At 37.7% G+C, this 14,669-nt stretch overlaps 1 protein-coding gene across 3 annotated transcripts; it reads right to left on the reverse strand.

Moving 5' to 3' along the window:
• Window positions 1–1,539: 1,539 nt before the first annotated feature.
• On the reverse strand, window positions 1,540–14,334 carry clnk (cytokine dependent hematopoietic cell linker). Of its 3 annotated transcripts, none has more exons than XM_026146861.1 (17): window positions 14,178–14,334; window positions 10,185–10,219; window positions 8,221–8,368; window positions 7,199–7,251; window positions 7,044–7,098; window positions 5,823–5,873; window positions 5,702–5,742; window positions 5,563–5,573; window positions 5,390–5,473; window positions 5,126–5,150; window positions 4,911–4,935; window positions 4,747–4,822; window positions 4,649–4,665; window positions 4,475–4,569; window positions 2,245–2,319; window positions 1,920–2,075; window positions 1,540–1,835 (listed from the first exon to the last, which is right to left on the reverse strand). In XM_026146861.1, exons 2-17 carry the CDS (start codon window positions 10,185–10,187, stop codon window positions 1,683–1,685), a joined length of 1,068 nt encoding a protein of 355 aa, XP_026002646.1. In that variant the 5' UTR covers window positions 10,188–10,219; window positions 14,178–14,334; the 3' UTR covers window positions 1,540–1,682. The 3 variants fall into 3 exon arrangements, with proteins under 3 accessions (XP_026002646.1, XP_026002654.1, XP_026002636.1); XM_026146869.1 differs by having other exon boundaries at window positions 5,126–5,147; window positions 10,185–10,225; XM_026146851.1 differs by having other exon boundaries at window positions 10,185–10,225.
• Between the last annotated feature and the right edge of the window lie 335 nt (window positions 14,335–14,669).

Raw genomic sequence — 14,669 nt, forward strand, 5'->3', positions numbered from 1 at the left:
GTTTTTTTCTGTTCTCAAACTGCTCTCCCCGAGGAGCTCAGTCTGCGAGGATATCTTTTTTCTCCTCCTCTTTCCTCGTGTGTATTTCCATTGTTTTTTTCGTACCTCCCCTACCTGTCTTCCCAGTGTTATGTTTGTGTATTCCATGTATGGTCAGAAAGGGTGCTCATGATGACACCGGATTGTCTGGTAGCCTTTTAAACAATTTCCCTCGGGATAAATAAAGTATTGTTACTCTATCTATCTATCTATCTATCTATCTATCTATCTATCTATCTATCTATCTATCTATCTATCTATCTATCTATCTATCTATCTATCTATCTATCTATCTATCTATCAATCAATCAATCATGTGACTTGAAGTAGTTTGTTTAGCCTTAAATTTGCTATTTAGCTTGTAAAAGTGGCTTTCAATCTGTCATTTTCCCACTTATATTGTAAAAATTAGTAAACTTTAGTTCCATGTTATAAATGGTTTCACTTGCTATCTTTAGTTAAGTTACCAACAGAAATACTGCTGAGCACTCTCTAAATCAATTCACTGCACTTAAGCCAGAGCCACTGAATGGCACTGAGTCAAGCTAACTGAAACCTAGCACTGGGAATTTCCCAACTCTTGTAATAATTTAAAATAAAATCGTGATAAAATAAAATCCTTATAACATTTCATGCAGTTCATGACTGAAAAACAGCATTGTGCTGGTTAAAAATAAGGACAGGGAAGTAAGTCTGATTTAAGAAAAAGAAAGGAAAATGTGAAGTAGGTATGGAAGTCCATTCCTGCCAAGAAAAGTATACAAGGAGGCGAAACACATGAAAATACTAACTTTTTTATATGGATTCATGATCAGTGTTTAACTGAATTCCAAATCAACTGTCCAAAAACCAGATTAGTATTTAAGAGATTAATATTTAATATTTCTTTTATTTCTCAGTAGATATGTGTATATGTTTATACACATATCCATATAAAGCAAAAAATGACCAAAGATTACACTATTTGGTTCTAGCTTTTTGGTTTGTATAATTGTACAGTTACAGACTTTTTATTTTAGATTGCTGCTACAAAATATACAATTTGAAGACATTAAATTAGGATAATTAGGGTAGATCACTATTATCTGTCAGAGAGAAGTGGGTCTCTAATCGGGTCCGGGGGACAAGGGATCTGTAAAAAAATTTGTTAAATTGCGCTAGATCATTAAAAAGTGCATTTTACAGATTGGGGACCATTTGATTCAATAACAAAAGCATATTTTATCCAGTAATTGCTACCATATTATGGAGGAACAGGAGGAACTGATATGATTGTGACTCACTGCAACAATGAAATCACTTGCTAGTTTATTAGCCTGGTAGCTAGCAGGTGTGGGAAGATTTTCGAATGCTGTGGCAGAACCAGCCAAATCGATATTTTGATTATAGGAGGTTTTGTGTCACTGGACCCAAAGAATTTGAGAACCACTTGTCTATGGGATTAATTTAAAAACCATTAGCACATTATTATTATCAAAATAACCAGAAATTATAGGCATGTCTGATCAACGTATATATTTTTCTTTTACAAAATCCATCCACCCCAACTTGCTCAGAATGACAGCGCTACAGTTTTTGTGGAACTGTGAACACACATGACACAAGAAGCACATTGACAAATCTTTGTTGGCAAGGTTCACATGTTATTGTAGCAACCGTTCAACATCCCCTTTTGTTATAGGAAATGTCAGCACACAGTTGTCTGGGTACTTGTTTCCCATCGCGGTTCTCCCACTGACAAGTGTTATTGGAAATATGGAGTGGAACTTGATGATGTCTGCCACAGAGTCAAACATCTGAGGAAAAATAAAGGGAATTAGAGTAAATATAGTGCGATTGAGGGTTCTTAATGAAACATTTTCTGAAATGTGTTCACTCACATCATTTGAACGATATCCTGTGCCCAATGCGTACTTTTTTGTGCTCTCGACAAACCGAATTTTGACATTGTAAACCTTCTTCTCATGATACACAACCAATACCAAGGGTTCAAAGTTGCTGTTGGTGGAGCAGTCTCGTACCAAAAATGCACCATCCTAATGGGAGGAGTTACAGAAAGAAAAGAATACTCCTGTTAAACTGTGCTTTTGGTGTGTTGTTTTTACACTTTCAACTGATATAGATCCAAATAACTATGTTTAACATCTGCCCAAGCTTAAGACATGTTCAGTTATATTTTTATATTTAGAGTCCTTATTCATATACCTTGTTCACCAGGTGCAAGGCGTGCTCAGCATCTGCTCGATTACATGTCCCGATGTACCAATCTTCCTCACAGGTCTACCAGAAAAGTTCATTGATCAGTGGATTCAAAGCTAGTTAATATCACGTTGTGATGGATGTCATTCTTGATTACAGGATTAGTTTGGGTTAATTATGGATAGTTGTGAAAAATTAGATACACCTCCACTGTTTCCATAGGAATTAAAGGGGTAATTAGCAGCCAGGTGATGCCAATACACTTGATTACCTGATCATCAGCACATGTGATCATCTCTAAAACACAGAAGCTTTGGCATTTTGCTGGAAATGATTATTCAGGTGTTTGTTTACACAATACTACAGTTTTCCCAGGAGTGGATTCCCCCAAGAAATTCACCCTAAGGTCAAACTGTACATTGCTAGGTGCTACAAAATAAGTGAAAAATACCCAAGAGCTACATCTTAGACTCTACAGGCCTCAGTTAACATGCTGAACCTTAAAGCTCTTGAATGTACAATTAGAAAAAGAATGAACATGTTTGGCTTTTTTGAAAGGGTTACCAGTAGAAAGCTACTTCTTTCTGAAGAAACGTAGTAGCATGGCTGCAAGTCTGCAAAGTTGCATCTTAACAAACCACAACATCTCAGGAACAGTCTCCTTTGGACTGATGAGACCAAAGTGGAGATATTTGGCGTGGCGAGGTGTAATTTCTTGGCTCAGCTGCTGGAGGGAAAGGTGGAGCAAAGTGGTTGAGGAGAAGTGCCAGCTGAAGAGAATAGTGCATCTGCTAATTAAGCTCTCCTACTGAATAATAGGTGTTAAAAACTGTGTCTATGCAATACTGAAGTGACTCATAGTAGCAAAGATACTTGCTGCTGCCACATGCTAAACATAGCATGTCAGTGCAAACACCTCTTACCAACTGGTGGTGGAGGTATGATGGCTGGGTCTTGTTTTGCAGACACAGGACCTGTGCAGTTGATCATAAACTCCGCTGCATACCAAAGTACTCTTAAGTGAAGTCTATGGCCATCTGTCCAACAGCTAAAGCATGACTGAAACTGGATCATGCAACCGGGAAAATCATCCCAAGTACAGCAGCAAATCTACAACGAATGACCCAGTCAAAGTCCAGACCTCAACCTGATTGAAATAGATGGTGGGACCCTAAGAAAGCTGCACATGAACAAATGCCTGCAAACCTCAATGAACTGAAGCAATGTTGTAAAGAAGAGTGGGCCAAAATCCCTCCACAATGACACAAGGGACTGGTAAAGTCCTTTAAAGTCATTCTTGAATCCTGAATCACTTAACCTTTCAAATGTCTTTTTTAGAGTTCTATGAAAATTTTAAGTTTGCAAAGAAAAGCGTCTGGACTTCTTTAAGTTTCCTTGAAGACGTTTCCCCTCTCATCCAAGAAGCTTCTGCAGTTCTAAGAGCAGTTGGTGGAGAGTCCCTGATTTTAAGCCCTATGGGAGTGTCCCCAAGAGGGTCATGGACCCCCTCTTGATCCTCTACCGAATCACACGAGCCAAGGTGTGAAAGTGGGTGTGGGTCACAATCAGCCAAGGTTTCAGGTGAACCCACTGTCAAACCTATCCGCACACTGTCATGTGATTTACTGAGGTTAAATGGCCCAGGATGTGAGTGGGTGTTAAGGTGTCTGGGGAGGGAACTCAAAACTGGATTATAGATGTCAGTTGGTGTCGTAAGCCACCTTCTCTGTTCAAAGATGGTCGCTCACAGTGGACATAGATGCTTCTTTCACTCCTCTTTCAAACCGTCTGTCTTCTCTGTCCAAAATGTGAACATTGGCGTCCTTGAAACAATGACCTTTGTCCTTTAGATGCATGCGAGTTGTGTCCCGTGGAGGTGGCTCTTCCATGTTGTGAACCCATTGGGCTAGTTTTCACAGTGGGTTCACCTGAAACCTTGGCTGATTGTGACTCACACACACTTTCACACCTTGGCTTCATGTGATTAGGTAGAGGATCCATAGGGGGCACATGACCCTCTTGGGGACACTCCCATAGGGCTGGGAATCTGGGACTATCCACCAACTGCTCTTAGAACTGAAGAAGCTTCTTGGATGAGAGGGGGAAAGTCTCTTAAAGAAGTCCAGACGCTTCTTTCCAAGCTCCTTAGAGTACGATGACCTGGATGACTGAGAACCTTTACAGACATACTTCAACAAAAACTTTCTTTTTCACATGACTGTAGCAGCACATGTACCTGTTGAGGTTTTTCCATTGGGACAAAGTCGTGCTGGTCAAAGTCTTCTTTTGTCTGAGGCCATTCATGGTGATGGCGTTTTGATGGGACCCTTTCTTTAAGTAGATGTCAGGGGGGACTTATTAAGTCAGTAACTGTATAATGACTGATAATGACGAGCTCAAAGATACTTACCTAGACTTTGATGGGTCCTAAATAAAAGATAAAAAAGATGCATGTAAATAAGACATTTAAAAAAGCATCTTGAGAAGCCTGAAAATATAAAGTCAGACCTTCTTTCTAAGTGAGACTCCAAATCCAGTGAATGCCTGTAACTGCCAGGTGTAAGACTTTCAGAACTGAGTGGACCTAAAAATAAAAACCCTTTATGTGTTAATACAGTTGTAAACAATTATTGGTAACGCTTTATCACAAGAGGCTGTGATTTTTATCTTACCTTTCATATGTGAACTAAACTCTGCCTGTTAAAAGTATAAAAAGAGAGTTAAACGGCAATGCTTGGTGAAATTTGTAGAATAAAATCAAATGTATATATGAATAAGGAAAGCATGTTTATTTTACAGTATTTCTCATAGGACTTAGTTTGTTAAGAGATGGTGAATAAAACGCAAACAACACCTTCTTATAGGTTCAGCATTTTCAGCTACTTACATTTCTAGTGGTCCCGTGCTCTCTGCTGAAATCAAATGACATTAAATAACATGTCAGAAGAGCCTCCAGCATTTTCTGTGATAATCTTTCCAACCAGCAGATGGTGTCATCGCTACACTGTACAAACTGTGGGGTGTTGTTTTTGCTTTACACCATTATTGCAGGGAAAACGTCACACTGGGTTATCGTCAACTCCAGCAAATTAAAACCACAGGGAACTGGGACAAGTGTCAGGTTCTATATATAAAATAAAACAGTACTCACTCTCTCCTGCAACCTTGCTGTGGAGCCTTTCCAGACAAGACATTGACCAACTCCAGGGTAAAAGGTGACGGTGATTGCAAACTCCTGCAGGAACAAAGAATCAAACAGTAAGTGCGTCCATAAGGCAGATAAATACAACAATGAGTAACTTAAACAATAATTTAGCAAATTACCTTTGTGAGTGCTGTAATGTTAGAAAGAGAAAAAGTTGGTCACCTTTTTAATAGTTTGTCAGCATTACAATTTATTGAAAGATAAAAAAGCAAACAAACAGTAGTACAGTAAACTGTATTGTTTGGCACGTGAAGTTACCTGGTCTCCTTTTGGCACCGGTGGGATCCTCCTATCTGTAACTACACCACGTGAATATACAATATGAGATTTAAACTGTGACCCAGAAAGGCAAAACAATTTCAGTCAGCTGAGATGTTACCTGTTTTCATCTTTTGTCGGCCAGGCTTCAGATCTCTATTTATCACAGGTGCTGTGTTTCAAACACAGAAGACAAAGGTGAAAAGGTTCTTTTCTGGGACAGAATCAGCTTTTACTCAGTTTACAGAAAACATTACAGTACATTTAACTAAAGACAACCAGCATCCTTCAATTAATCTGTAATAATCAGCTTTAGTATTAGAGGATGCCAAATCTACTGAGATCAGAAGCTGTAAATCTATGAGAAAAAAGTATTTTATGTTAAGCTGCATTAAATTAAACAGAAAAAAAGAGTCGCCAAAGACTGCACATCACTAGAGGCTGAATATTTCTCACCACACCATGCATGGATGAGAGGTATATCTAGATCCTGCTTAGTTAAAAAATATTCTTAAGAATTTCAAGACAATGTCTCCCATTTTTGAAATGTTTATTAATTTTAAATGTTTGCCCTTCCCAGTGGTGCAGTCACCTCTATGCCGCCCTCTGTGCCATCTCTGGTAAACTTTTCATGTCAACCTATCCATTCGTTTCTGAGCATTACCACAAACAATACAACAAAAAGACATACAGACTGATGAAATGAACTACATAACTTCATGTTATCTGGTTGAGTTAAAAACTAGCTGAATATCGACAGCTACCACTAAATCCCCAAGTTGTTTAGGTGGAGTTGACTTTCCTACTTTGTCAGTCAAGTGTAAAACACAACTTCAGATTTCTTTTGAAGTACTTTCTTTTCATTCTTCTTTGATTTTAAGCGACAATTAGAGCTAGTATTTGCTTCACTATGTTCATTAGCTAGTCGCTGCCCACTCTGGCAGTGCAAAGGTGCAAGGGCAGGCAGCAACTAATTAATGAAGTTAGTTGCATCATATGGGTTTTCAGCATGAGTAATGCCGTCTAAGTGACTCTGTGCTTTGATGAGCAGCAACCAAGAAGAGAGAAATTATTAAGCCATTGCAAAGACTAAGTTACCTTCAATATTTATCCAATGTTTTCTCATTTTCATTGATCATATTTGCCAGCACAAGCTGCTGTTACCAGGCAAAGTATGGATGTGCGCGATTATGTAATTAAGTTATTTTAACTGTTAATTAACTGTGATTTAATAGTTTTGTTTTTCAAGGTAAACAAAGATGTCTCTGATTTGAATTTCACTGTTACTGTTCAGTATCTTTACCACAATAATCACTCAATTTTAAATGCGTTGTAGGTTTACCTGTTGAAAATGGTGTTTCTCTGGATGGACATCTTGGGAGGATATTTGAGTTTCCCTGATTGATTGAAGAGCACAACGAAATGTGGAGTACGGTCAGTAAGGTAGTTGCATTCAAATTGTATATTCATTAATGAAGACCAAAAAAGAAACCTTACAGGGGAGAGTGATGAAAGGTTGTGAGCTGATGATGACCTTGGGAGATCCCTGTCTTAAGAGCCAAAGAAACACTCTCATCAATGACTGTGATGATAGTACTTTAAGAAGTTCCAGTGTAAGCTGACAGTTTAAACACCCTGTGAGTTTGTATCATTCCTGTAAGTCGGTCGATGTCGGTCCCAGTAGTGCACTGCAGCAGCAGACTGTATTGATTACAGAGGGAGAATGCTCCAAGTGTGAACAAATTTAAAAGCCACATTCACTAAAAAGTTGTAGACATGCAGCTGTGAGGCCCCTGGCTGCGGGCCACATCCAAGCAGGAGAGTAAAGCGAGCTTGTTCGCACTGCACATTTCCCTCTCTTCCCCCTCAGCTGCTGGATAATTGTAATCTCCCGCAGTCTGACTCAGCCAACAGATGGCCCTGGAGACCCACTGGCAGATCATGCTCACTCAGCATGAGCTCTTTCTCAGATCCAGGCTGCTTTCATTCTCACCACAGTTTGTGGTAGATCTGTTTTTTCCCCTGCACCTCATTCAGCTTCATTCTAATTACATTCATGAGAGCATTTCTGTGTAGGAAGGTAAAATAGACTCAGTGTCCCTGTGTCAAGTACAAATAGTACTTTAAGTCAAGTTTGAAGAAGTTTGGGAATTATTAAAATCATTTTAGTGGTTTTAGATTAAGATAACTGCTTAACAATTCATTTAATAATTACTTGTGGACGTATGTCCTTAATCCACTGTATATGTATACATTTAAGAAATAATGAAAAAAGGAAATAATAAAACACTATTAAACATAATAATAATAATAATCACTAAGTTCCTCTTACTTTCATGTTTTAATGTGCTTTATTAGGACCAAATAAACAACTTTTCTCAGTGGTCTCATTAAAGACGCTTTAAATACATTTTCAACTCATGAAATTAAAATCAAGCTATAGCTGAGGTAGTAGCAGTACTAGATGTTAGTATGAACAAAACTAACATTAAAATAGAAATGAAAGACTTTCTTTCTACCTGCATACTCTTGGTCATCATTTATGGGCCTCGCAGGAAGAATGCGTACACTAAGCACTTCTTCCTGGTTATCCACCACGTCGTACTCTGGTTCCTCTACGTCGTTAGCATATCTTTGAGTTCTGTTCCTTTCTGCTCTGCTGCGATCCTGTGAAAAGAAAATTGCAGCTTCTTTAGAGTGGGAAATGACACTGGCCTGCTGTTATTATTGCCATTATTTTTGTTTTTTGTTGTAGTTTTTTTAACTTGCCTTTTCTTGCCCTCAACATCAGTATAAAGTAACATATTCTGAGCAGGCAACTCTTTGCAGTTTCGATGCACATACACTACACTAAGCACAGGAAGCAACTATGGTGATATAACCCGCTGCTTGTCCCCCAGGGATTTCCTCATTTACAATTACACAGGCACCAAAGCCAACACATCATAGAAAAAGAGGTGATAGCTTGTGACACAGTGTTAAAAATCAGCAGCGTCTATTTCTGGGAGTTAATGACATATGACACAAAGTGCATTGTGACCATGTTTGGTATTTTGTTCCTGCTGTTGCAAATTTGGAAAGATGGGTGAGATTACGGTGAATACACAGTTAACGGGTGCATTGATCGTGCCGAATCAAACCTGCTCCTCTCCTTTAGTTAAAAACCTCCACGTCAGAACTCCTTTGCTTTTAATGAGGAGAAGTCAAGACTGACTTTTCCACAAGGAAATTGATGTTTGGGTCCAGCAGGTGCAGTGTCACCATTAGACATTTGTGCACCACCCAACCTGAATATTTTGTGGAAACCATGTGTCCATGTTTTCTGTCTCTAATGATGCACCCTGAGACTTTATTTTAAAAATACTGGGCTGGAAATTTATTTTTTAATTCCCCATTTATTAAACTAATCTATCTAAACTACCTGACTAACGCAGTCTTAATGAGAAAATTAAATTGCAAGCAATCCTTAATCGACATTTAAACCAAATAAAAAAAAAGTAACAGTATAGGTTTTTAAACAGATATTAGTCCTCCTCAGCTAAAAACACTTTTATGAAAAGAAAACATTTGAGATATGCAACATTAGATTTTACTTCAGGTCTGTTACACATTTTTGTAGTTTGCTGTAGTTCATGATACAATGTTCAAAATAGTTTTTCAGAATATGATTGAACTATAATGTTTTTGTTGTAGAAATCAACTCTAACTCGACATTTTCAGTCTTTGAATCATCATATAGATCATAGAGTTCAATAGAGTTCAATAGAGTTCAATAGAGTTATCCAGATGAATGAGAAAAGAACAAAAACATATGTTTAGGTTTTTAAGTTAAGATCAGATTTCGTCCCTTTCTGATGTACATGCAAGCCGTTTCCTCTTTCCAGAGGACTTTGGTCATTACGTTTGAGTGTTAGCACTTTGCGCCATGCAACGTTGTTCTGCTCTGCACTTCTGAGAAGCATCGTGAACCTAAGCGCTTAGGAAAGTACAGAAGAAGCTTTCCTCTAAACACAGAGCATTTCCTTGTAATACCTTGGTGCTGACATTACATAGTAATCGCCCAAACAATACGTTTACCTAGAATATATAACAACTATTTTAATTTCTTTAAACCTCTTATGTTTTTAAATGATAGACGTATAATGTATTAATTCATTAACAAGTATTATTAATAGTAACCAACACATGTCAGCAGAGTGCATGTAAACTTATGAGAAAATTATTGTATAATTGGTGACACTAATATAAAATATTTCACAATTTCAGTTTAGAAATGATATTACTAAATCACAGAGAACAATCCTTGTCGCCTACAATGTGTTGTTTTTACAATGCACTAACAATGACAGAGCAGAATCTCACTTCAGTCATTTCTGTGCTAAAAGGTAATTACACAGGGGGCTGCAGACTCCCAGCGTATCCCCTGGGAACATTCATGTGGAACCAGCAGCGAAACGCTGTGGATACGGCCGCCATAACTCACCATTATCACAGCAGACTCATGGCTGTTCCCTCTCTCTGCAGCTAACGAGGGGGTGAAACAAAAATGAAAAACATCATTAGTTGGGTGTTCAGCAAAAGAATGTGGCCTTCCAATACAGTTTGTCCTTGGACTTTTCTTACTCAACAGTTACACATGCAGAGGAATGAGGTCATTATATACAACAAAACAGAGCCGTTTGTGGCCTCCTGCTGCTGTCACTTGGAGCCACGATGTTTTCTTTTGGGTGTGATTTATATTTTTAACATAACAGAAACTGTTCAGCAATTTTTTTTAACACTTTTTAAAAAAATGTTAACTCAATCCATCCATCCATTGAAGGTTGATCATTTGACATTTGACATTACCACCTAGGGGTGGGGGAACAAATCGATACTGTGTAGTATCGTGATATTTTGTTTGCTAATGATGTATCGATACAGGGACAGCAGAAATCGATATTTTGTTACAAAAAAGGTTTTTGTGCTCTGACTTCAGAGCATGTTGATCCTTTTTCTGAGCAACAATCCTGACATCCCTTCACTGTCCAAATGTGTTTAACTTGTTTTTGGCAGCAATAAACATGACAGTTTACTTATTTTAATTTAAGACATGTTTTATTTTAATTAAGTTTAAAACTTTTTTATTTAACGCAAAATTATGTATTGTTTTAATTTACTTTCAAATTCTTCAGTTGCTGAAGGGGCTGCATAGTTTTCATATTGCATAGTTCAGAATAGCTGTAATTGTACCAGATGGTTGCATTCAGTTCAGTTGGACTAGACTGTAATACAAACCGTTCAGTTTGTCAACAATAAAACTGAAATGAGAGAAAGACTGAGTGCGAGACTTTGATATTAGATAAAATGAATATTGATAAAGTTTACCTTTATGTACAGAATCTGAATATCGCAAAATATTTTTTAAAATTGCAATAATACCGTATCGTGCGTTATGTATTGTGATAATATCGTATCGTGGGATGTATGGTGATTCCCACCTCCATTATCACCTGGCTTTGGAGTTTGTTCTTCAAATGGAAGGACTGATGATGCCAAAAAGCAAAAAGCAAAAAACAAACAATCAAACAAACAAAAACAAAAACAAAAAACCAAGCAAAACAAAAATACCAGAACTATTCAATTATTCTTATCTTATGTTAAGCACGCTGAGTTTACATGTAACAAAGTGTCATTGAAATTAACACTGACGAGTTTTTCTTGGTCATAGCTGAATTATGGTCAACAGTTCTGACCCCCCCCCCCCCCCCCCCAACACCCAAAAATCTAAGAAACAAACCAAAAAACTTGTATTAGTTAAAATTCATGACGATGATCAAGTTTGCTAATGATTATATTTGACTTTTTAAATATAATTGTTCACATATTAACATTATTCCTACTTAAAATGAGGTTCTGCAGGATTTGAAGGAAGAGACGTGACCTGGTTTAGATTTATGGAGGTGCTTATGGAGGTAACTCATATTAATAACTGAGGACACTCAGTTTATAACTTTTCTAGACCAGCGTCAGTGCTACACACTCTTGCCTTCACTCTTGGCTCAATCATACAGATGAGTTTACCTAAACTTCAGTGATGACTGTTTTATATAACTTTCTTTTCTAAAAGGTTCGGTCAAGTGTCATCAGCATAATGAGTAATAAGGCTGTATTGGCGGATTATGGGAGGCAGAGGAAACGTGATATTAGATTTTGGTTAAATACGCAAAGTAATTAGCATCCCGAACAAGTTGTAGATCACCCAAATAAGACCAGATCAAACACGATCAAACGTGAGCCTTCCCTGCAACTCGGTAATATCACTGCATGTGTCTAAAAGTATCTCTCTGTATGGTCAAGATAATGTTGCTGATTTTTACAATTTTGTTTACAGTTTTGTCTTAAAAATCTAACAATTAATTCATGAAAAATCCATAAAATTTAAACTCACAACCGTATACAATGTCAGAATTTAATCCATGAATAATTTAACCGGTCAACACTCCTTACCCCAAACATGCTGGTGCTGGTGTATTTTGAATCAAATAAACTTAATATACGTTAAATCTGATTAACTTTACACTGTTTGAAATACACTGTATTTCAAATGGTTAACACATCACTAGCGAGAGTATGTCCAAAGTCTTACTTCTTCTGTAATCTAGAGGCACATACTTGTTGAATCACAATGTGCCACAGACGGTTTTCTCATTAACAGTTCAATAATTAGGTGCTCCAGAGGTTTCAGTCTTTCTTAATGCCAAAAAACGGGGGTTAAAGTGAATAAAAGTGAGCAGATTTTACGTGGTCCACAAGTTCGTGAATATCACAAAGGTGGCTGTGAAATCGTTTTAAATTTGATCACATTAGATCACTCAGATCAAATGAACTGAAATCCAATCTCACAGTGAAACAGCTGAAGGGCACAAAGACAGTTGTTATGCTTTTGCATTAGCACGCTGCACTGAGACAGACTCGTGCAGTCACAGTTCCTTCACTTGTGTAATTTTCAAATTTTAACCTCCTAGGACCTGCGTCCACATATGTGGACATCACATTTTGGGATATTTAGACCAAAATACTAAATTTTGCTCTACAAGGGCCTGACATCCACTTACGAGGACATTATTCTGCTACCGTTCTATCAAAATTGTGAACGAATATCCTCAGATGTGGCTCTCATTTTTCCTAAAAACAAAAATAAGGTAAAAATAAAAAAATCTGGTAATTCTTTGTGTTTACATTCATCGTGTCCCAATCAGCCCAAATATCAAAGAGAAATTAAAAATGCTGCCGTGGAAGAGTTCGGGTCTTAGGAGGTTAAAAATATTCCATGAATTTTAAAATCCTGTTTTCAAAAAGGGCACAAAGAGGAAAAGAACCACATCCTCACGAGTTATCCACCAGTCTTTGATTGACAGCTTTTGATAGTTTTCTTTGGCCATGAAGGAAAACAAAACAGAAAGCAGGAAGGAAACCTGCCCAAAATAGAATTTAGGACATTTCAGCAATTTGAGGGATTGTGAAAATGCCAGCTGACATTAGAGGCTACCGACTCAAGAAGCAGCAAACTCAGTATTGGATTTGGCACTGTGGTCTAACACTCTGTGGGGCTGCCTGACTGCTTTGCAGAGCTTACTGGGCCACGGGAAGTGGGGTGGGGCGAGACATATGAAAAAGGAGATTAGATACATGGAGCTAGCATCTGAGGTTAAGCAGTTAGTCTGGAAAATAAACTTGTGCCCCATGGAAATTGGGTGCAGAGGATTGTGGCAACTCAAACCACCAGACTACTTAAGGATTTGTGACCTGGCTTTGCTACGGAGATCAAGAACGTATCAACTGCAGAGAGCGAGAATAAGCTCAGTGTGAGGAAGCGCCATCAACAAATTATGATGATTATCATTAAAAGTTATTTCCCTCTGTTGACACACGTTAATCGATTTGTATCGATTTGCAGGTAGTTAGAAGCAAGTAGATTGGTTCGCTCTTTGTGCATCTTTTATCAAACTCACTTAGCACACTTGACTTTTTAGGTTGTGCAATAAAAGCGCTCGTTGACAGTTTTCATTTTATGACTGTAATTTGGTTACGCAGTGTGAAATATTTCAATTTTGCTCTGTGTAATTATTTTTGTGAATCAAAATTAGAGGCACCTTATATTTCTAACATACATATATATGTATTTTTAGAATTGACCATAATTAACTTGACACGGTTTCAATCACACTTCAGTTTTAGGAAGTTCAATGTTCATAATAAATAATAATAAAACGACTTTTTAATCAAATTTAAACCAACTGAAATCTTGTTCTTGAATTTTAATCAAAGTGAGTTTCTCATCTTTTGCAGCAGCTCTTGCCTTTTAAAGACCCCCTTTCCTATTCACACATTTTCATCTATTTTTAGCACAGAGAAACATCTGTGCTTTGTTCTTTTGTAGCATTTACACACTCACAAATGCAGAATTTCAACATTCAACTCAAAGTGAACCCACCTTTTCTGAAGATTATACAGCAAGCACACCTTCATCAGTAAGTGACCAGCAGTTTTGTGCTTCTTTGGTTTGTGTATGGTTATAGAGAGAAAGTGTCTGCAGTATGTCTTCCTTCCCGGTGTACGCGCAGAGACACTGAGGTTGCATCAAGTCTCTAAGTCTCAGAGTTAAGCAGCCCACTGTAACCTAAAATAACTTCCTGTGTGGTGAGTAACTGGCCTATAACTCAAGGTCTTCTCTGTTTTAGACAATAAAATGGTTCTTTGCAGACAGTTTCTACTTGTGCATCTGTGCCCTGACTTTACTGACACTAAATTGTCAATTCAGAAAATGAACAAAATATTTTGCAGACGCATCCTTTCAAACACGAGTCTTCGTTTAAGTTTCTTTATTACTTCTGTGGCAACTTTTAGCTCTGTGCGAATTATTTCCTGTGTTGTTTCGCCCTGTGATTTTGACAGCTTATTGTTTGACACTATTTTAAAAGCATGC

The sequence above is a fragment of the Astatotilapia calliptera genome, chromosome 2, assembly GCF_900246225.1.
Source record: "Astatotilapia calliptera chromosome 2, fAstCal1.2, whole genome shotgun sequence".
In the NCBI taxonomy this organism is placed as follows: Eukaryota; Metazoa; Chordata; class Actinopteri; order Cichliformes; family Cichlidae; genus Astatotilapia; species Astatotilapia calliptera.